This window comes from Anser cygnoides, chromosome 24, assembly GCF_040182565.1.
Source record: "Anser cygnoides isolate HZ-2024a breed goose chromosome 24, Taihu_goose_T2T_genome, whole genome shotgun sequence".
In the NCBI taxonomy this organism is placed as follows: domain Eukaryota; kingdom Metazoa; phylum Chordata; class Aves; order Anseriformes; family Anatidae; genus Anser; species Anser cygnoides.
Window position 1 is genome coordinate 898,469 of NC_089896.1, and position 22,320 is coordinate 920,788.

Below are 22,320 nucleotides of genomic sequence, written 5' to 3' on the forward strand. Positions count from 1 at the left end.
AAAGGGTCAGAGTTCTCAACCCTGTCTTACACGGGAGAAACTGAGGCACAGAATGGTGACACGACCCCTCCCACCCCAGGAGGCTGCTGCCGGGGTGAGGACGAGGAGCTGGTCTCAGCCCTGCACTCTGTCCAACGGCAGAAGAGGTTTCATCGTGCAGAGCTGAGAGCTTTAATCCCTAACGCATGCTGCCTTCTGCAGTCACAGAACTGTTCCTTCCCACCCGCACCCCTCTCTGGTGATGTGCCGCCCTCTTCTCAGAGAGTCCTGCTCGCTGCCACCTTCTTGTAAGGTCACGGTCCTCTCACCAAAGCACTTCTTTCCTAGCATGGACTAGCGAGAACTCAGCACCCCAGCGGGCTCACTCCTTGCTTCCCTGGAGAGATATTTCTCTTCTTCACGGAGAAAAAGAATTGGATAGGCAGAGGCTCGAAAGTGAAGAAATCCCACCTGAAATAACCAAGGAGGGATCTTACCAGGAACTTACCAGGAGGGATTACAGTTCCCCGGTCCCTGCAGGATGGAGGAAGCATACAGACCCCTTTGAGACCCAGGGTGCTGGCAGACGCTGCCTGCCCTTCGAGGACACGCGTGGTGCCCCGGCGCCTGGTGCCGAGGTAGCTCGGCCCTGGCTCTTTGTTACTTCGGAAACTCTTCTTTTACTGTTCAATCCCACCATCTAGCGGACATTTCTCGCAGTACACTACGCGTCTTCTACACACAGCTCTCAATCATACGTTATTTTACATCCCTTGTAAGATCTGCCCAAACTCCTTTGTTACCCAGGGTACCAGATGTGGTTACTTTGCATTTTGGGGAGCACCCGATCAAGTTTAGAGCAGAAGTTCATACAGTTTCACCTCAGTAAAGAAGATGAACACTTTACACAAGGCCCGTATCAATTCTGCACATGGAAAAACTAAGGGAGCGGTACACAAGGCCCAAGGGGCCCTCCTGACATGGAGAACTGGGGATGGACCTTTACTGGCCAAAGCGATGATTTGTAAATGGAGATTTTTTACCCAAATCAAATTCTGTACAGTCTGCTTGCCACTTTCCAGTGAGAGCATAACCCCTGCTAAGTTCACAAACAATGAAACATCAGATAAAACCCAGTGGTGAGCACAGAGTGGAAACCAACAGAGCTTCTCCAGTGTGTTTCACTGGCTGATCACTGCAATGGCTTTGGTCCACATCTTGATGGGAACTGGTCAAGAGAAACTAAAAAAAATGGGATTTTTACAGTCTTCTCTGGAGAAGAAAGAGCAGTGTCATAACTCAGGTTGTATGCACCTCCTTTATTGAGAGAGCTGCCTCTGCCACCACTGAAGCCTTTTGGTAGATGTTTGGATCACAGTAGGAACTGTTTCATCACAGTTTCAGCAGCCACAGGGTAAGAAGTGATGGCGCATCTGGAGAAGGGCAGATGGCAGTCACTCCCGTGTCTTGATCTTTTGCTGCTTACAACATTCTTCATTAAAAAACAAACAAGAATGGTTTCCACAGGTACTCAGAGATGTGCAGAGCACTTCATCAGCATGTGAACTGCTCCATCTTGCCAACAGACTTCGTGCACCCCTCCAATGGAAGCACTTAGAAATGTTCTTGCATGGCATTTCAGATCGCTTCTTGTGGTGTGCAGCGTATAGCCGTGCTCGTGCCACATAAACCAGCTGGGTCTGTGTCCATTACTGCTTTCTGCAGATGTTGCTTCGGCGTGCCCTGCACAGCACAGGGGAGAGCAAAGGGGTGGAGTAGGTGCACCTCCTGTATGTGTGCTAATGCTGCGTAAATCTTCATTCTGGTGCACGGCTGGGTGCTGCCAATGCTTTCCTGCCTGGGAGGCTGCACCGGGGTAACCGCTTTACATTTTTTTTGTGAAGTTTTCAAACTGCATGGCACGGTCAAAAACATACATACAAGAACTTTATAAATGTGCAATGAGGACAAACAGCAAGGTTTTAAAATAAAAGTAAAGGGCATTTGATTTCACGTGACTCAGAGGGTTTGGCTCACCCCAGGTATTATCTCAGGCTCTTAGGGACAGATCAGGGCTGCCTCTGAGCTCAGGCAGAGCAGCTGGCAGAGTACTGGGGTGACAGAAAGGACAGGGAGCGAGTGTCCAGCCTGTCTCTGCTAGGTCCAGGCTTCTGCCGCAAAGTCCTCTGCTGCCGCCGAGGGAGAGGTCAGGGTGGATGGGGTTCCAGCTCTGGCTGCAGAAGGCAGCTGCACCAACTCTTTCGGCCTCGCGAGTTCTTTTCTGCTTCTCCAGTGAGTGCCGAGCAGTTCTTAGCACCCAGCCTGCGGGTGCCGGGCCCCCAGCCCCCTCAGTTCCCCGGTCTCCCTCAGGAGAGGCGGGGCCGGGACCCGCAGCAGCGCTGGGCGACGCCGACCGGGGCGGGACGGGACGGGACAACGGTTCGGCGTCAGGGGACGTGCTTAGGGACACAGCTTCCTGGCGGTGCCGGTGGCAGGGGGCACTTAGACCGGGCGCTCCCTGCGCCCTCACCCACGTTAACGGCCCTGTGACTGAGGGCCCGGCCCTCCAGCGGGGCGGCCGTTACCGGGCCCCGCCCCGTCAGGGCTGAAGCGCGGCTCCCCTCACCCCCCCCTCCCCCGCCACACTGCGCAGGCGCCCGAGGGAGGCCCGCGCTTGCGCCCCGCCGCGCGCCGGCCTCATGCGCCTCAGCACCTCGCCGGCTGGCAGCGGCTCGGCGCGCGCGCGCACCCCCGCCCGCTCCGCTCTGCTCCCCCCGCCCCGCCACGCGCCCTCCGCGCGCCGCCGCTGCTGCTGCCGCTCCTGCTGCTGCCGCCGCGAGGGCCCGGCGGGAACAGGTGAGGGGCGGCGGGGTGCGGAGGGGGCGCGCGGGCGGGACCACGCGGGCAGGCGCGGGGGGGGGGGGGGGGGGAGCGGTGAAGGGCGGGCGGGACCACGCGGGGGGGGGGGGGGGGGGGGGGGGGGGGGGGGGAGGCCGGATGGCGGGCGGGGGGGGCCGCGCCCTGCGGCGGGAACGGGGAGGGTGGGGGGGGCCTGAGGGACAGCGGGGGGGGAGGGTCGTGGGGGACGGGGGCTGACGGGGTGACGGGATGGGGGTGATAGCACGGGGGGTGACGGGGTGACAGGATGGGGGTGATAGGACTGAGGATGACGGGATGGGAGTGATGGGATGGGGGGCTGACAGGATGGGAGGTGACAGGATGCGGGTGATGGGATGGGCGGGTGACAGGGTGGGGGTGACAGGGTGGGAGGTGACAGGATAGGAGGTGACGGGACCGGGGGTGACGGGATGGGGGTGATGGGGGGGGCTGCAGGCGGTGCGGGCACAAGGCCGGGGTCTCTGAGCGGCGCTGGCGCTGCCTCACCGGGTGCCACGGCCGTGCGGACCCCGCTGAGGCTGTGAGGCGTCGCAGGCCGGCGGGCAGATGAAGTACATCCTGGTGACGGGCGGCGTGATCTCGGGCATCGGCAAGGGGATCATCGCCAGCAGCATCGGCACCATTCTCAAGTCCAGCGGGCTGCACGTCACCTCCATCAAGATCGACCCCTACATCAACATCGACGCGGGCACCTTCTCCCCCTACGAGCACGGTGAGCGGCCCCCGAGCAGCGCCCGGGTCTTCGGGTGGCTCCCGGGGCTGGTGGGAAGGTGCCAGCTCCTGCGGCTGCTCCTGCGGCTGGGACCTGCCAGCGGAGCCTGTGCCACGAGGCAGCCTGCAGCAAGGATGGGCTCTCGGGGGCTTTGGACTCTGGTCTTTTATCGCTGCAAATGAAGCTGGTGCCTGGTGGAGGGGTTCAGCCGTCAGTGCGTTAGTCTTCTTTGTTGGGCAAGGCTTCTAGTTTTATGAGCTGCTCCTGAATTTGCTGTAGCAACCAAAGAAGGTGTTACCCTGTGTTGAATTCTTTAGCTGTCACATGCAAAACCAGCAAGTTGCTGATGCAGACCATATCTCTGTGATGTGTGTGCGTGTGCCTTTCTGTGTCCTGCAGGCGAGGTGTTTGTGCTAGATGACGGAGGGGAGGTGGACCTGGACCTTGGTAACTACGAGCGCTTCCTTGATATCCGACTCACCAAAGACAACAATCTGACTACTGGGAAGATTTACCAGTATGTCATCAACAAGGAGAGGAAGGGAGACTATCTCGGCAAAACAGTCCAAGGTGATGTGAAGCTTTGTTTCTGGTGCTTAGATCTATATTCCATATTTCTGTACTGGTCGGATGCTTTTGAATTCCATCGTAATTTGGGGTCTTTTTTTCTGATCTATGCTGTCTTTGTGACGTTTTTGATTTGAGAAGGCACGCTGGTGTAAATTTTGGGGTGCGTGCCAAAGTTTACCTGTAATCCCCCTCGAAACCGTACAGTGCTCAGGAGCGTACTGCCTGTTGTATGACCGATATCCTGGGCTTGGATCCAACTTTCTAACAGCCAATCCTAAATGTGAACAGACTTCAGACCAATATATCTGTGGATTATTTGGTAGCTCGTTAAGACTGTTACTGTTGTTGATAACTCATTTAAATAATACTGTCATGTCTTTAGAAGACCCGAAGGGTATTTGAGGATTAGATCAGTCTTCTCTTTTTAAGCATCCTCGACAGCTGCTTTGGATAAAGATTTTTATAGGCGGTTTAAAACAGGCTAACTTTCTGCTTAGTGCATAGAACTGTATTTACTGGAAGCTTCCATCTTAAAAAGGAACATTGTTTACATATGTTTAAATTGAAGCAGGATTACATTTCCTGCCAAAGCACCTCTCTTGAAAATCGCAGCCAAGAATAGCCACTTCAAAAACGCATGCGTCTTTAAAGACATGTATCAGTGCTGATGTGATATGGAAAGCACTGGCTAGTTATTTTCAATAATCTGGTCTGTAATGGGATAGGTTGTGATTTTAACCCTTTCCATGGTTTATTCTTCAGTTGTTCCCCACATCACAGATGCTATACAAGAATGGGTAATGAGGCAGGCACGAATTCCTGTAGATGAAGACGGTATTGAACCCCAAGTTTGTGTGATTGAGGTTTGTAGCTCTTAAAACATAGCTTTGTTTCTGTATGGAATAAACTGAACCATACGTATGTTTTGTTTAATAAAACTTTAATTTTCAGTAATGTTTGACTTTGCATGTTGAGGTGGTTAAAAATCTCCCCTGTTAGCCTCACTTTAATCTTCTGGTTGCTCTGTGTGTGAATCCATATACAGAAAGGCTTAGGTCCTGGACAGTTATATTTCTGAGGTCCTTTGCTCTCTAGAATAATACAGATTAGTTTACGGAATGAATTTTAGCTCTCGTAATTTTATACATCGAAGTCTGAGTTAATGGTGCTGTGCCCTCATTGTACTTGGTGGATAGAGGAAGGGTAGGTAAGTGACCCTCTGGAGACAAGTACTTGCCTCTCCTTAGCAGTAACAGGACCCTCGGAGTGACTACCTCCAGCATAGACCTAGAAAAATGAATTGCACGAGTCAGTAGTGACGAACCCTGTTCTGTTGCCTGCACGTTGTATGTGTCATCCTGCTGCCAGAGGAGACAGAATAGGGCTGAGCCTCTGAGGTGGTGCCGCTGAGTTGGCTGGCAGGATATGCTGATACAGGAGAGAAAGCGGTTGTCAGAGTGCCCAGGTCACGGTGACTTAGGACTCTTCCTGCAGCTTGAGTGCCAATTGCTGTCCCAGGATTTGCAGCTATGGATCCTGAAGTACCTAGGAGGCACTGTCTGACAGCGCTCAGGAGTTCGTCACTGCTCCAAAGAATGCCTTGTGTTTCTTCATCTGCATGTGTGCAAAAACACTGTATAGTCACTTAAACTAACAGAAATTTTGCTTCTTGGTGCCACCTAATGTTCATAAACGATAATTCAGAAGATCTGTGATAGTAGCCCAACAGCATTTAAACACTTAAATCTTTTCCCTGAAGAGAGATTAAAGGCAAAGCTAATGTCCCTGGAGATGTGCTGTCCATGTGAGAAGCTGTTTTTCTTGTGGATTTTTGACTTTGGGGAAAATCATGAAGGTAGAATAATACTTGGGGTACACTGGAGGCTGAGGAAGTGGCACATACAACTGGCAAATCTTGTTGCTTTTCATATTGATGTTTTGGTGTTGATGCTCCTTAGGGAATTAGAGGGAGGTGCTGGGGAGGTGTTTAGATGTCCTTTTATGTATGTGTTAGTACCCTTTAGCATTCCTATATAGTAGAGTTTTGATGCTAACTTTAGTTCTAAATGTCTTTGTCGTTTTTTAGCTTGGTGGAACAGTAGGTGATATTGAAAGCATGCCTTTCATTGAAGCTTTCCGTCAGTTCCAGTTCAAAGCCAGAAGAGAGAATTTTTGTAACATTCATGTCAGTCTAGTTCCACAGGTAAGGAACTAAAATGCCCTGGTGGTCAGCTGCTTCTTCTGATCCGAAGCTTGATTTCTAAATAGGTGTTTCTGATATGTTGTATCTAAAGACACTGTATTTCTGTTTCTGTGTATAGAAAGTTCTGGAAGAAATGCAGAGAATATATGGTTACATATTTTTATAAGGTTCACAAGAAAAGAACAGAAAATTTTCAAAGTGTGTAAGCATATGATAAATAGTTGGGAGTTGCAGCAAACTCAGTTTTTACTCTTTAACTGCTGTCTTTCTCTTTGGAATCATTTAGTTTTTGCAGATAAATTTGCTTTCTAGGACTTCCAGATTTTCTTCATTTGTGTTGTCTTTCACTTCTGCAAAGCTCTCATAAAATTCAGTGGTAGAGCCAGACCTCACAGCCATTTCATTTTAGTATGATCATATTCCAAGTTATTCCTACACGTCTTCGTTATTTCTGTTACTGTGTGTCTTTTTCCCAAGATGTCCAGTATCTGTAATTCATGAAATAAGTTGGGTTTCTTTTGTAATTTCAAAACATAGTACTGCGTTTTGAAATACAATCTGTGTGTTTTCATCTTTAACAGCAGCCAGATGTGACAGTTTTTAATTACTGTATAATAGTCTTAGTGGCAGTTGCCCTTGGTTCAAAAATTCATTGAATAAGGTCTTCAGAAGCAGTGCTATTAAAAGAATCAGTTAATTAGAAATCACAAAGAAAAACAAAATGTCCTTATGTTCCAAGCAGATGCTGCAAACCCCACTTAATACTAAAAGCAAATGAAGGTGCTTTATGCCATGTAACGCCTGATATAACCTCATCTGTGTTATCTGCCCTGGATTTGAACGCAATTTACAATCTTAACCACTCAAAAACCTCTATTTCAAGAATTGCTGCTGAAAACAAGTCTTCCATGGTAATGGAAGTATGCATGAGTAATTCTTGTTTAGGAACTGGATTTGACAGAGTAACTTAGTTGTGTTACAGGGGCGCAGATCAGTCTTCGTTCTCTCTTCTCAATCTTACCTTCCCTTTCTGGCTGGGCTAGGTGATTTAGGGAGAGAAAATCAGAAATTTAAATTACTAGGTATTTGGAGGGAACAGCGAATAAAAGACCTGAGACTCCCTGTGCTCTCCTTTTCCACAGTAGAACGCATGTCTTCTTACTGTACAGACTTGAACTCTGGTTTCTGCTGGTTGATTTCAGTTTTTGAGATTAAAATGATGATAGTACCCAGGGGTATTTAAAGCTCATGTAAATTGTCTAAAAACTGGGTCAAAGTTTTATGAGACAAATAGGGTGGAGAGTGCCCAGTAACGTGAGTCATTGCTATAAATCATCAGAAATTAATGTAACAAATTCTGCTCTTTGACCAGCCAAGCTCTACAGGAGAGCAGAAGACTAAACCCACCCAAAACAGTGTTCGTGAACTCAGAGGCCTCGGTCTCTCACCAGACCTGGTAAGGTTTGCTGCATGGCTTTGAATTTGAAAATGCACTACTGGCACGTTGCAACAGCAAGCTAGTCTAAATAAGTTGAGTCCTTGCATATTGGTTTAAACAAACAAACAAAAAAAAAGTAACTAGGCTGGTTTTTTTTTCCAAGTCGCAGAGACATTGCAGAAAGACATTTTTTTTTTCGTTAGAGGTTTGTTGTGTGAATGTCTGAGTAGTCTGCTGCTTCAGAACCTTGATGTTGCTGTTCTGTTAGATTGTTTGCAGGTGCTCTACTCCATTGGATACCTCAGTAAAAGAAAAGATTTCCATGTTCTGTCATGTTGAACCAGAACAGGTAAAGGTTGCTGTCTACTTTGTTCATTGCAAGTAGCAATAAATATTGTAGCTGTTTGTCAAATGCTGAGTGAAGTTTTACCTGAGCACAGAGCTGTTGTTCTAGCTCTCTCTGTAATAGCTGCATAATTCATTAGCTTCTTTGTCTTACCTGCATTCCTTGCATAAGCAACCGTTACAATTGTCCTTTTTGTGTCCACATCTATTTTTTATAAGGTAAATATGCTTAGGCGTAAACAATTCTGTGGAATCCAAGGTATTTTCTGAATACCTTGTTTATCCTTCAACATTCCTTCTGTGAATACAGAGGAATGAGATTTTTATCAGTATTTAGAGGCCAAAGGGTAGGTGCCCAAAATTGGGTTAAAAGGATATGTGAATGCATTTTTGTACACTACTTTCGTGATGGTGTTCTTCTGCCCATGCTCGCATATGGAGAAATTACAAAGAAAAGTTTAAATGGTATTTGAGAGGAGCATTGTTTACTTGAATGTTATGTGGTATGCAAAAAATCCACGTTAGCCTGTTTTTTTGTTGTGCTGAGTGTAATCCGCATAGCATAGTCTGAGGTAGACCTTGGAAAATAATCAGATAGTCTGGAGGGCGCTTACTAGCGCTTTCAGTTCCAGCCAGAGCTTGAAAAAGTGTGTCTTTTTATGAAACAAGGGATATCACTGCACATTTTCAGGCTCTGTCAAGTCTTTTTAAGTTCCTATACAAGATCAAAGGGAGTCTTGCAGTTTCACGTGTTAGATTCAGAATTAGCTGGTGATAATATTGATGTGTCAGCAGTATGATACCCACCTCTTGTTTTCTAACCTGCTGTTGATCAGAATTGTAAGTAAATTCCCCACATCAGCCACTTTCTTGGAAGTTTAATGCAATTTTATGTAGTTGTTTCTCTAACTGCAGTTGCACTTGAATTGAGAAGTAAATGTTACTGTCTGCAAAGGAGGAAAATAGTAGTTTAGTTCCGCTGGTGAAGCGTTGAACTTTGCTTTCATGTGAATTGGGAGAAATGAGGATTTAAAAATAGTTGTGCCAGATTTTTGATCCTTCATAAAGTACAGTCTCCGTGATGGTCAGGTGGCCATTGTTTAGAGACATCTTTTCTTTTCTGCTGAAGCCTTCTTCAGTGAACTTGACTGTTGAAGTCTGTATTCCTCACCAGTCTAAGAATTCTTTGTTCTGTAGCTGTTTAATTCCAAGTTTGATGGAGGACTGAAAATGATTACTCTATTGAACCCACGGAGTTCCCTGGACTTTAATCAGACTTGGCGCCCTGGTTAAGAATGACAGTGGTGGGCAGATCCAGTCGTGCTGGGGGTTGTAGTTCTAGAAATATGAAGTCCTTCCTTCCCCAGAGCTGGAGACCTCTGCTTAGGAGGAGAAACTCACCTCTCTTGACTTCTTTTTTGAATTCTGTTACGCACTTGCATAACTTCCATAGCACCTGACTGTCATATTGCTGGGTCGTCGTGCCACAGCCCTTCCTCAGGCTGTAGTGAGTCGCAGTACCTGGGACGTGGTGAAGGACAACCTTTTTAAGTATAGGGAAACTAGTATTAAGCTGTTCATGCGGTATGTTATTCAGTGCATTCTTGCATGTTTAAGTAGTCAAAGGGTTGTTTGCTAGAGATGGAAGTTCTGTCAATAGCCATGTAAAAATAATTTGACAGGCACGCTTAAGTCTGTTCTAATGACGTTCGTATTTTATGAACAGGTTATCTGTGTTCATGATGTCTCTTCTATATACCGGGTTCCTCTGTTGTTAGAGGAGCAGGGAGTTGTTGACTACTTCAGACACAGGCTTGATCTTCCCATTGGGAGACAGCCCAGGAGGATGCTTATGAAGTGGAAGGAAATGGCTGACAGGTGAGCTGCACCGCTGGGTGAAGTGAGACTTAAGAATCTCAATAAGTTCCTCTACTTCATTGTTGGTTATTAGGTTATGAATGTTACTACATATTCGTTCAGTGTTCTGAAGTGCGTAAGCTTTCTCCTCTTTTTTTCTTTACTATAAAAGTACATTTTCTTCCTAGATGTATAACCATTCGGAAAAAAAAAAGTCTTCAGTTTGAGAGTCCTTTAAGATACGTTGAGTTCCTTACATTGTGACGTTAGTGTACTGCCTGTGTCAGAACCATTTTGAAGTGCTTAATGGGAATGGCTCAGCCCTCCCCCCAAAAAACAGCAGCGTTGTTACATAGCATTGAAATCCCTTTGTAGGCGTAGATGGGAGTCATCACGAATGTCAGTTTAAAAAAAAAAAAAGTACCTTTTGTGTGTGCTTTCAAGCAAGTGAAACAGCTGTTTTGTAACTGTTCCATCTGAGACTCCTAGAACGCTTTTTTTTTTTTTCTCGTGGGGACTACAGTGCTTCCTCCTTGTGAAACAGCGAATTGAGTCTTTCCAGTCAGCATTCAGGCCCTTTCTGAAGCCTTATATATGGCTGTCTTTATAAGAAATTAATTTTCAAGATCTAGATTCTTCCCTTTAAAACACACGTGACCAGTGTAAAGAACGTTTCACTTTGACAGGGAAAGCCCTCAGTAGATGACTTGGTTAAAGGTACTTAGTAATTCTGAAATAAACTGTAGAAACAGAATCTCGTAGTTGTAACCAAGGATGCTGTGTAAATCACGTGCTGCCAGGGGCTGGGGACAGAAAGTGTAGGCAGCACAACTCAGGATTCTAGAAGTCATTTCTTTATTTCTGGCTGCTGAAGTGAACTCAGTCAGAAGCAGCGTGGGAAGATGCCGTGCAGTATAAACATACGCGGAATTGTGCTTTGATCCTCTCTTCTGATAGTTTACTGCTGACTTTTTGGATATAATAGAACTCCCCGAAAAGACAGTTTGGATCTGTTCAAAATGGCTTTTTATCACAAGGAGAGACAAGTTAATTTATACGTAACTTTATGCAAGCTTTTGCTCTCATGTTGCTGTTTTTTTTCCTCCATTCTTGCTTTGATGTTTTTTAGGTTGTCTTTGTTACAGAAGGTCATCTCTTTCACAGTTGGTTTATCTCCAGTCTGACAGACTCCCAAGAGCCTAACTCTTTAAATTACTTGAAAAGCTGAATAGAATATAAATGATTCTTGCCCCCATTTCCTCTCAGTGATGAAATAACACCAGTGTTTTGATTTTTCTTTAGGTATGACCGTCTCCTTGAAACATGTTCCATTGCACTTGTTGGCAAATACACCAAATTTTCAGATTCCTACGCGTCTGTCATTAAGGCACTGGAACATTCTGCACTGGCTATCAACCATAAACTTGACATCAAGGTGTGTGTGTGCATGCAAGTAAATTTCCCCTTTCACACTTACAGTGCTGCCCATCTTAGTTGTTAGACTTAAAGGGAGAGTTGATCCAGCCAGTGAACTTTAAAACTGTTCTTGGATTACAGCATCTGTTGTCAGGCATAAAACAGCTTTAAAACAAACCAGCCTTTCATCCTGAGAGTTATGCAAGGCGTCGGTGTAATTGACGGGAACTCCTGAGTGCTCAGGGTTGCATGTTGAGCTATGACAGAGCTCTAGATGTATTTGAAGAGGGCAATATTTGCTTTAATTTCTAGCAGTTGTTGAAAGTGATCCTTTTTTAGGGTTGTCGCTGTTAACCTTGTACTGACAGCCTTATGATGCTTCTCCCTCTTTCTTGATTAAGGTTTTAATGCTGGGCTGGCTCCACAGATGCTTCTAATAGTCTTGATCACAGCTAAATGTTCTGAAAAGGTTAAAATGTGGATCTGTTGTCGGAAATTGAATTTCTATTTAATTAAAGGTTTTTAAAGGTGCAGTAGATTCATGATGCCATTGAGTCATGGAAATAGCTGCTTTTTTTTTTTACAACAACACTGTTCTACATTTGTCTTACATTTGGACTTAACTTTTTTTCACCTCCACTGATTTTTTTTAAGAGTGGTAAAAGGCAAATACTGTGTGTTCGTCAATGGGTAGTTCCTGGTAGCTGTGTGTTTGTATGGTTCAGAAGGGTAATGGATTCTGTGTGTGTCATGCATCGAGACCTTGCCTTAATGAGAACTAAGGAGACTCTGTATTTATATTTTTTGTGGCACTACCTCATAATCCTTTTTGGGATTTTTTTCCCCAGTATATTGACTCTGCTGACTTGGAGCCAGCAACCCTGCAGGAAGAACCTGTCCGATACCATGAAGCATGGCAGAAACTATGTGGTGCTCAGTAAGATTCTTGTACTCTGTCCATTTCTTTGGAGCATGTCTGATAAACGTGCTACTTCTGACACTTAGGGAGTGCCTCGCCATAGGCCTTTTTCTTAGGCAGTGTACCAGCACGCTCCTGGAGCTGCCCCAAAGACCTCTCAAGGAAATTAAGGATAAGATAGAGTAGAATGACTTTGAAAAAATAAAAATGAAAAATGAGGGAGTTTGTGAAAGGCAGCATTAGGGAAAATTATTATGGACATAAGGATTTGCACAGGCTTAGCAGGGAAACGGGGTGAGAGAAAATGAGGAAAAAGGATAGATACTGGCAAAGGTTTGGAAAACCAAAGAGAGGAAATACGTAAATGTGGTATTCAGTTCTTTAAGAAGAAGGTATAGGTACTGTGTTCAGCTCTGGAGCCACCAGAACAAGGACATGGATGTATTAGAATGAGTCCGGAGTATTAGAATGAGTCCGGAGGAAGCCACCAAGATGATCAGAGGGCTGGAGCACCTCTCCTGTGAAGACAGGCTGAGGGAGTTGGGGTTGTTCAGCCTGGAGAAGAGAAGGCTCTGGAGAGACCTCTCAGCGGCCTGACACTGCCTAAAGGGGGCTGCAGGAGAGCTGGGGAGGAACTCCGTGTCAGGGAGTGTGGTGATAGGACAAGGGATAATGGGTCTAATCTAAAACAGGAAAGGTTTGGATTAGATATCATGGAGAAATTCTTTACTGTGAGGGTGGTGATGCACTGGAACAGGTTGCTCAGAGAAGCTGTGGGTGCCCCATCCCTGGAGGTGTTCAAGGCCAGGCTGGGTGGGGCTTTGGGCAACCTGGTCTGGTGGGCGGTGTCTCTGCCCATGGCAGGGGGGTTGGAATTAGATGATCTTTAAGGTCCCTTCCAACCCGAACCATTCTGATTCTATGAAAAAGTGTTACAATGCAAAGAAATGCCAGGAAGATGCAGAGTTAGCCAGGAAGCTCTTGTTAGAAAACAAGAACCAGTGGGGCTTGTTAGTCCTGAAGGAAGCAGGCTTTGGGTGATACTGATCGAACAAAGAAGCTCCTGCAGAATTCAGTTTCCTTGTGCCTGGGGTTAGGACGACGTGACTGCAGCCAGTGGCTTCCTTGGCATGGGCCGGGCTGGATGATGCATTTGCAAACAGGTGGTTGTTGCAGAGTGTGTGGATCATGCAGCGTGAACTACTTGAGTATTGCAACCTGCGTTGTATTTGGGATTCCTTGGGAGGTAAAATGGGCATTCATAAAAAGTTTCCCCCCAGATATTTTGTGACACCTCATATGAAGTCATATAGAAGCTGTGCTGCAGACAGGCTTTGCCACTTAGGGCACTTTAAAGCCCTTTTCAGTAGTGAATTCTTGCAAGATGTATAGGAGAGAGTGGCACGTGGTTGCTGGGAACCATGCTGGTGTGGTGAGTCACGTGTGAAAAGAATCTCTTCGCTCTCGTGCAGCGGAGTCCTGGTTCCTGGTGGATTTGGCGTTCGCGGGACAGAAGGCAAAATTCAAGCTATTTCTTGGGCAAGAAAACAGAAAAAACCCTTCTTAGGTGAGAAACATTTTTCATCCATTAGAAGAAATAAAGAAGTTGAATAAAAGCTTAACTGGACTGCAGCAAGAGCTTTGTGGATTTTCATGAGTGTTTAGAATATGTGGGTTTGAAGATAATTGGCTGAAGGAAAGCGGTGGTCTGTGCTCAGCTTAATGGGGTAATAGAGTCATCATCTTTAGTTAGCTCTGAAGCAGTCAGAGTTGGTTGGGATGTGATGAGAAAATCTCCACGGTGAGGGGTGTGAGTTTCAGAGCATGGCTGTGGTGATCTTGGCACCTGGAACCAAAGAAATGTGTGAATGCTTTTAAACTAACCGGGCGTAGTGCGAGACTGGAGATGTCATGTGAGCAGTGGGTGGGGTGTGAGGTGTGGAGGTAAAACGTGTCAAAGCAGCCTGGTACAGGGCGAACAGCCCCTTAAATCCAAGTCCCGGTCAGGGGTCTGTCTCTTCCAAGCTTTCCTCTGACTCGGGACTGCTCTGTGAAGGCGCGTGCGCTTTGCCCAACAAAGCTTTTGCTTTTGTGAGCACAGGCTCAGTGGTCCCTTGTCCTGACTTGGTCTGTGTTCTGTCTTTCCTCCTGCAGGCGTTTGTTTGGGAATGCAGTTAGCAGTTGTGGAGTTTGCGCGCAGTGTTCTTGGTTGGCAAGGTAATTGCACAGAGCCTTTCCTGGGCTTTGGACGTTTTATTTTGGTTGGTTGGGTAATACTGTAATACCTATAACTCTATATTTTTCATTGGTAGGTAGATTAAATTTTTTTTCTAGGCTTATAAAAAAAATTCCCCTCCTCCTTTGCTAACCCAAATAAAAAAGAAATAATCTCCTTATCCTATTCAAGTAAAGCTCAATGCTGTAATGCTTTTAACAACAGAAAAATTTCTATTGCTTAGAGTGAGGTTCAGCTCTTGATTAAGACACGTAAGTGAAGTTGTGCTCACGTGTGCTGGACAGCCTAATTCCCATTATAGCCGTTGGCAATGAAGACCAGAACACAATTCAGCTGACCAGGCAGTTGCACCTACTTCAGCAATTTGAATCGCTTTCTGGGCTCCACTCCTTGAATGGACTCGGTTCCTGTTTTAAAGGAAGTTTTGACAGGAATTAGTGTCTCAGACTGATTCTGAATCTTGGTAGTAGTGAAGGGGTGGAGGGGGCAGGTACAGGGATGTGTTTTTCAGAGTACTTCTTCCTTCCCCCTCCCTAGCTTTATTTAAAATACTCAGAACCAATGTATTTTTCCTGAGCGACCCTTGCTTTCAGCACCGAGTGCACTAGCATTAGTTGCCCTACCTCTGGGCAGAAATTAATACCTAACGTTGCTGACAGAGTACTGCGTTTTTGCTGTCTGGGGCTGAAGTGACAGCTCTGTGCGGGCAGAGGGTCTCAGCAAAGCTAAGGCTGCTGCTTGCCAGAAGGGTGGGGATGGGATGCAGTTGTACCTGGGGGAGGTGCATGCAGTGGTGAGAGAGGCTTTGTGTTTCTGATCAATTAATGTAACATTGCAGATGCCAACTCAACCGAATTTGACCCCAAAACCACACATCCAGTGGTGAGTATGTCGTGACTTGCTTGCAGTATCCTTACTGTGCTAGGCTTGTCTGCACGCACCCGTTGGTATAGATAAGAGCTTGGATTATTGTGTCTTGTGGCTTTTTAAGTCTGTTTTTCGTCACTTCCTAATCTGAACAGCAAATGTTTCCTAGTTAACTGTATGACAGTTGCCACTTCTTAGACTATTATAGTGCTTGTTATTGGTGCAACAGTGATAGATATATATATATATATATATATATGTAATTGCACTTCTTCTTAAAATGAAATGTTTCCTAAGAGGTGAAAGAAAAAAATGCCCTTCTTAAAGGGCAGTTTAAAAGCTATCTGAAATCAAAGAGTAAACAGTAAAGATTTGGTGATATCCAGGTCCAGTCGAATTTGGATATCACCAAATTTGATTATGATCTCAGAAATTAGCATAGGCAAAGATGAATTCTTTGGAACATTTGTGGACAGATTTCTGGACCTGCGTTTCTCAGACTGCAGACCACACGTGTGTCATCCGGGGTCCCACCATAAAGGCTGGCTTCTGCTATGTTTTTAGAATGCTACTCAGAAGAAAAGATTTTTCTAAAAACAAGCTTATGAAGTTATACAAAGTATAAGTGATTTCAGGGGTATTTCAGGGTTTTGTTTCTGTGAAGTTGTTTTTGCTTAACATTTAGTTCGGTAAATAGCACAGTATTATTATTGTGGGATCTGTGTGGGCTTTGACTCAGACAATTTCCTACGCTAGAGCTTCCCAAATATCCACAAGCCGTCTGTATGTTCTCTGTACAGCCTTTACTAGAATAACTCAGCTAATTAGTCAAGTTCTGTTGGTCTACCTTCTCAAGACAATGTTCTGTGGGTTGTTCAGTTGTTTTCTGTATTGATGTTGATTGCTTTTTTCCTGTTAGTATTTCAGAGTGTGCCTGGGACTGAGTACTCAGTCTCACTTCCTGCTCTGAATGCTTTTCCCAGGTCATAGACATGCCAGAACATAATCCTGGGCAAATGGGTGGAACCATGAGGCTCGGCAAGAGAAGAACACTCTTCCAAACGAAGAATTCAATCATGAGTAAGGCTTGTCTTACCTTCCGTGTTTGGAAGCGTTTCCTGGGAATAAGATGCCTATATAGCGGGATGTAGTGGGTATAGGGAAGTGAGATCTGGGAATGTTAAAGCATTCCCTGAACTTATTTTCCAGTAGTGAAATGGAGATCAATCAATTTGGTCCCCTCTAGAAGTGGCTCATTACAGTGGATGCTAATTGTATGAACATGTCAAAACTTGACGTCAGGTGAACTGTTTGGCATTTATTTAAGACATTGACTTTTTTTTTTGGTGTAGGGAAGCTGTATGGGGATCATGATTTCTTGGAAGAGAGACACAGACACAGGTTTGAGGTAAAAATGCTACTGTGGGTGTTGAGCTTCTCTGTATAATCCAGGCAAAAGAGATCATGGGTTTTCTTGCTTCTGGTCTTCTAGGTCAATCCAGAACTGAAAAACTGTTTTGAAGAGCAGGGTTTGAAATTTGTAGGCCAAGATGAGGAGGGAGAGCGAATGGAAGTAGTTGAGTTGGAAGGTGAGTATTTAAGCAATGAGATTATGAGCCTCAGTATCTATGAGGGAAACTGTGAAGGTAATCGAGCAGACTTCTGTGTGGGACCAGCCCAGGCTCCCTCAGAACCATTCCATGCATAGAATGACACGCTGAGTTACATAAGAAAAAAAGTCCCATGGGCCTGTCCATTTAGGAACAACAGACAGGATAGGAAAGATACTGATCACATTTAAGCCATGATGATGGGGAAGAAGCGTTTTCAGGTGCAGTTCAGCCATAGGCTTAGAGACTTGTCATTAATGTTTCCTGTTTCTTTCTTGTAGAGCATCCATTCTTTGTGGGTGTTCAGTATCACCCTGAATTCCTCTCTAGACCAATTAAGCCATCTCCTCCATACTTTGGCCTCCTGTTGGCATCTGCAGGAAGACTTGCACATTATCTGCAAAAGGGCTGCAGGCTCTCACCCAGGTAGGTTAAAGGAAGACGCCAGACTTCTCATGCAGCAGTGCTTCCTCCTACAGGGTAAACTGGAGGCTCTTGTTCACGCAGAGTGGGGCTTCGCTGGACTGCGAGGTGCTGGGGGTACTTAGAATCACAGGATGATCTTGGAAATCTTTTCCAACCTAAATTATTAAGTCCAACTGTTAACCCAGCACTGCCAAGTCTACCACTAAACCACTAAAGTCCCTAAGCACTGCATCTACACATCTTTTGAATAACTTCAGGGATGGTTACTCAATTACTTTGTCTGGCAGCCTGTTCCAACCCTTTGATTGAAGAAATTTTTGCTAATATCCAACCGAAACCTTCCCTGGCACAGCTTGAGGCCATTTCCTCTTGTCCTATCCCTTGTTGTTTGGGAGAAGGTGCTTGCAGTACCTCTTCTTCACAGTCTTATTTGAAACCTGTTGTCTTGTATTTTAATATTGACTGTAGTGCCATAGAGCTGCACTTGCCCCACAGTGAGGTCCCAACTTCAGGAAGAGTAATTCTGGAGTGTCCTGTTGGGAATCAGATGTTTCAGGAAACTCAGCTGGGCCTGCTCTTTTAGATGATTGGAGACCTCACAGGGTTTTCTGCATGTTTCTTGTACAAGTCCTAGGTACAGGTTGGTCCTTGAGAAACTCATTTCCATTGATGGTTTAAAGAACGGTCCCAGCTTGTTGCAGCTTTGTGTTTTTTTTTTTTCTGCTGCCTTAAGCTTTCTGTTAGTTTGGACAGATTATAACGGTGCATTTACTTTCTTCTGTTGCTCCTGACTGCCCTGCAGTTCTGCTCAGTAGACATGGCAATATGCAGCAAATAAATACCACTTCGGTAGTGACCCTTTTCTCCTTATAAAGAAAGACGTTCTGTTGTAGTAGGAATGCTAGCACACTAGACCACAGCAGCAACAACCAGAAATACCTAAACAATACCAGAGAGAGAACACTAAATTTGGGCTGTATGGATAAGAGAGAAAGCCAGTACATGGACAAAAGCGTTTGTCTCTTTACTCAGCATTTCTTAGACCATGTCTAGAATGCTTTACACAGTTTTGGGCCCTCCAGTACAAGTAAGATGTGGATAGACTGGAGGGAGTTCAGTGGAGGGCCACCAAAGATCAGGAGGCTGGAGTACTGGCTAGTTGAGGAGAAGCTGAGGGAGTTGGGCTTGTTCAGCCTGGAAAAATTATTTTGTTTATGGGGACTTCATGGGGGTCTAATAGGAGCCCACCAGTACCTATGAGAAGGTTTTTAAGAAGATGAAAATGGGATTTTTACAGAAGTGCACGATGGGAAGATGCGAAACAGTGGACGCAAATTGAATCTGTTTTTCACCTTCAGACTGGTCAAGCGTTTGTGCAAGTTGCCCAGTAAGGGTTGTGCAGTCTCCGCTCTTGGAGAACTTCAAAACGTGACTGGATGGATCCGGAGCAATTGTCTCTGGTGTGATAGCTGATCCTGCTGTCTGACTGTCCTGAGAGCCCTTCCAGTCTGAATTACTTTGTGATTCTGAAAAAGTTCTTTAATGGATTAGAGACAATCAGCGGTTACTGAGAAGATCATTGATGGTTAACCAGTCTCCTCTTGATTGAATTTAATTTAGATTAGCTTAGTCTTAAAATGTTTCTCTCTATATATATAGATAGATGTATTTTGATTTATATATATACATTTATATTATAATATTTTATAATATATTTATGTATTTGTTATTCTAGGAAATTTTGCATGCTTTGCTTTTTGTCCTAAGCCAACAGTACAAAACTGCACTAATTCCTGATGCACATCTAGGTTTATAAAACACTTCTGCTCTGTAAAATAAAATCTTTCTGAATTCTACAGGGACACCTACAGTGACAGAAGTGGCAGCAGCTCGCCTGACTCAGAGATAACAGAGCTGAAGTTTCCGTCGTTCAATCATGACTGATTCCCGGTAACTTTTAATGATACTAACCTCTTCCCTTCTGGAAGAAAAGATCGTTGCCCAATCTGTCTTTCTAGTGTTTCACATCAGTTGGTTGAAAACTGGCATGCTGCAAAAAGTGCTGGTGCTTACACGTGTTCTAGCTGTGTGGAGGGATGCATAGTACCTCACGTCTGTGTAACAGATGTGGGTGTATATTCCCCTAGCAAACTGACACGTAATAAAGTATAAAAATAAATGTGGGAGCTTAGGATTGACTTCAAATAAAGAAACAAAGCGCAAATACAGCACACCTTGCTGAAAATGGAAGCGTGGCCAAGCAAGGGGTTGCTGGATTTAGAAGGCTTAGTATTTGGGGAGCACAATCTTACCTTTGCCAAAAAGCCATACTTGAAATATCCATTCTCCCCTACCTCCTGAGACAGCAAATTTCTCTGTTAAAATTGGATGTGCGTGTGTATAAAAATAAAAACTCATTTTTGGAGGAGGGGCAGTAAACCTTAGCTTTCAAACTTCAGCAGAAAAAAAAATAAAAAATAGAACACTTCAAACCTTAATTTCCAATGCTAACTGCAGAGTGGAAATGAGGGTTAGCCCATGAAATCTAGCACAGAAGTACTTCCCCCATCCCCAGTCATGGTACTGGGCCTTTGTAGAACTAAAGTTAGCTAGAATCGCTTGGGCGTTGGGTTGTTCCAGATCTGGTGCCATGGCAAACCACGAGCTGAAGAACCCCTCTCTAAAGTTCAGAGGCTTTGGCTCACTGAGAGCATCTAGCAAGCTCCATGACATGCCTGGTGCTGGGTACAGAATTGATACCTGGTAGCTTGGAAGCCTTCCCCAAAATAAAGTTGTAGGGAAAGTCAAATTGGCACATGTGAGGCCTGCCCTGTCCTGCTGACTGCCCTGCTGGTTCAGGTCTCAGCTTAACTCTGTTAATAGCTGCAACAAAATGAAGGTTTTCCTGTTGGTACAGGCAGTGAGCGGGCAATGCTGCCCATCCGGGGCTGGGAAGGGGGAGAGGTTAATGCTTAGCCTCATAGTGCTCATTCGCAAAGTTTTATTTAGATGCTGACTTCTAGAATGAAGTTCATAGAATGGCTAGAATCATAGCATGGCTCGGGTTGGAAGGGACCTTAAAGATCATTTAGTTCCAGCCCCCCTGCCATGGGCAGGGAATAACCCCAAGGTTGCTGTCTTGGAGATACAATCTAGTGGTTTTAAAACTGCCACAATGCCCCTATGAACTAAAAGACGTCTATTTTCAGACAAGGAATGTTGTCAAGTTGCAACTGTTAGGTTTGTCTGGAGCGATGCAGTTTTAAGACTCAGATTTCAGTGTGCTATGCAATTTCAGTCTATCAAGTGTTACTAATTAATTCTTTTATTTCTTTCTTTCCTTCTCCAGATGCGTCTTCACTGAAGAGAAGAGCCCTCATTAGATTTTTTCCAGGCATTCTTACAGCAATAGCTTGAACACTGTCAGCTTTGGGCTTTCTTAAGTTATGTTTGTTTGTTTTTTTAAAATTCCGTTATGAAATCCTGTCTATTTCCTCAACTCTTCTGTCTTGGTTTTCTGTGTAGATTCTGATTATTTCTGGAAGAGAGCTCATCACAGCACATGCACCTCTAGACTTTCTTCAGTTAGCACCATCTTGGAGATAAAAAGCAAATTTGAGTATGAGATTAGATGTGTTGGGGAGAGTCTAATTGCACACGTCCTTCCTAATGCATGGTAATGCTGGCATGAGTTTATATCTTGGACACTGGTGGTTGTGTTGCTTTCTCCAGCCTGTCTGCTCCCAAAGCAGTCTTTATTACTTGTGAAATAACGTGTACGATTCTAGATTTGGAGACTCGGTTCTTGTGCTGTGCTGCAGAGGATGAGTCTGTTAAGCTTTATGCAGTCTTTTTTTGGGAGGGAGGCGGGGGGATGCTTTGTTTATTTTTCCAATAGTATTTAAAAATGTTTGGCACTGGTGGTCTTGGTGCATTCATTGCCGGCAATGAACTTTTAACCAGGAAAATCTTCCTGGAATAGAAGAGTTAATCTGGAAAACGATCTGCTCTAACTGTGATATGTCACTCTGCAGGGATGCAATTAACTTGGATCGTGAAAAAAAGCAAAACTGTCAGGAAAGCCCATCATTGCCCGAATCGAGGCGTAACTGTTAGCCCTTTCTATGCCAGTGTTTGCTGGTGCTGCTTCTTGGGCTGGGAAACTTCAACTCCTTGCATCAAGGGGGAGGTACAGAACAGAAAGTGAACTACTTTCAGATGCTGCCTTTAAAAGCTCCCGTTGTCGTTTACCTTGGACTGAACAGTTCATGGTGCTTTTTTCTTTGATTAGTAGAGGAGCCTTCCTTTGCCTTTTTTATACGGCGGAGCCACGTGTGCCGCGCTCGATGCAATACAGAAGTGCTATTTCCTGAGGGAGGGGCTTAGCAACTTGCCGACAGTGTTACTTGGTGTAGTTTGTAGAAGTGTGCTGTCCTATGATGATGAGCTCAGCTTTGCAGTCCTGGGGTGGGAAATGCACTCTTTTTTTTCCTGCCTCTTGCTGCAGTGTAAGCAATGCAGTTTTTGGTCTCTGGTAATTTAGAAGAAAGGAAGAAAGTTACTCAGTTGTCTGAAGTGTCATATATTCAGAAATCTTCAGTTCATTAAAGTTTGGGGAAAGCTGTAAATCTCGAGCCTGGCTGAGTACTAACTCTTGTGTTGTCTGGTGCCAAACTTTATTAAGCACTGTTCTGTCATCTTAAGTGACCTTTTCCAAAGTCCTTCTTGCTTTATTCCTTAATTATTAAATATACATTGTAAACCTGCTTTTAGCCAGAAAAGCTTTAAGCCTTCTCTGTGTGTGTCACTTACAACATCTCTGAAAAATTTACCAACCGAGATGC

The 22,320-nt window shown here is 45.0% G+C and overlaps 1 protein-coding gene across 1 annotated transcript; it reads left to right on the plus strand.

Annotated features, from left to right (window-relative positions):
* Window positions 1-2,655: 2,655 nt before the first annotated feature.
* CTPS1 (CTP synthase 1) lies at window positions 2,656-22,243 on the plus strand. Its single transcript, XM_066982772.1, has 19 exons — window positions 2,656-2,835; window positions 3,412-3,589; window positions 3,989-4,159; window positions 4,922-5,022; window positions 6,246-6,362; window positions 7,735-7,818; window positions 8,069-8,149; window positions 9,872-10,023; window positions 11,305-11,437; window positions 12,267-12,355; window positions 13,810-13,904; window positions 14,492-14,554; window positions 15,412-15,455; window positions 16,424-16,520; window positions 16,793-16,848; window positions 16,933-17,029; window positions 17,332-17,476; window positions 19,336-19,426; window positions 20,826-22,243. The coding sequence occupies exons 2-18, from the start codon at window positions 3,424-3,426 to the stop codon at window positions 19,418-19,420; spliced, it is 1,776 nt and encodes a 591-aa protein (XP_066838873.1). The 5' UTR covers window positions 2,656-2,835; window positions 3,412-3,423; the 3' UTR covers window positions 19,421-19,426; window positions 20,826-22,243.
* The last annotated feature ends 77 nt before the right edge of the window (window positions 22,244-22,320 follow it).

Coding starts and splice junctions, on each gene's coding strand:
- CTPS1 (XM_066982772.1), top strand. CDS start 3,424: ATGAAGTACATCCTGGTGACGGGCGGCGTGATCTCGGGCATCGGCAAG. Junction 7,819..8,068: donor TCGGTCTCTCACCAGACCTG/GTAAGGTTTGCT, acceptor CTGTTCTGTTAG/ATTGTTTGCAGGTGCTCTAC. Junction 11,438..12,266: donor ACCATAAACTTGACATCAAG/GTGTGTGTGTGC, acceptor TTTTTTCCCCAG/TATATTGACTCTGCTGACTT.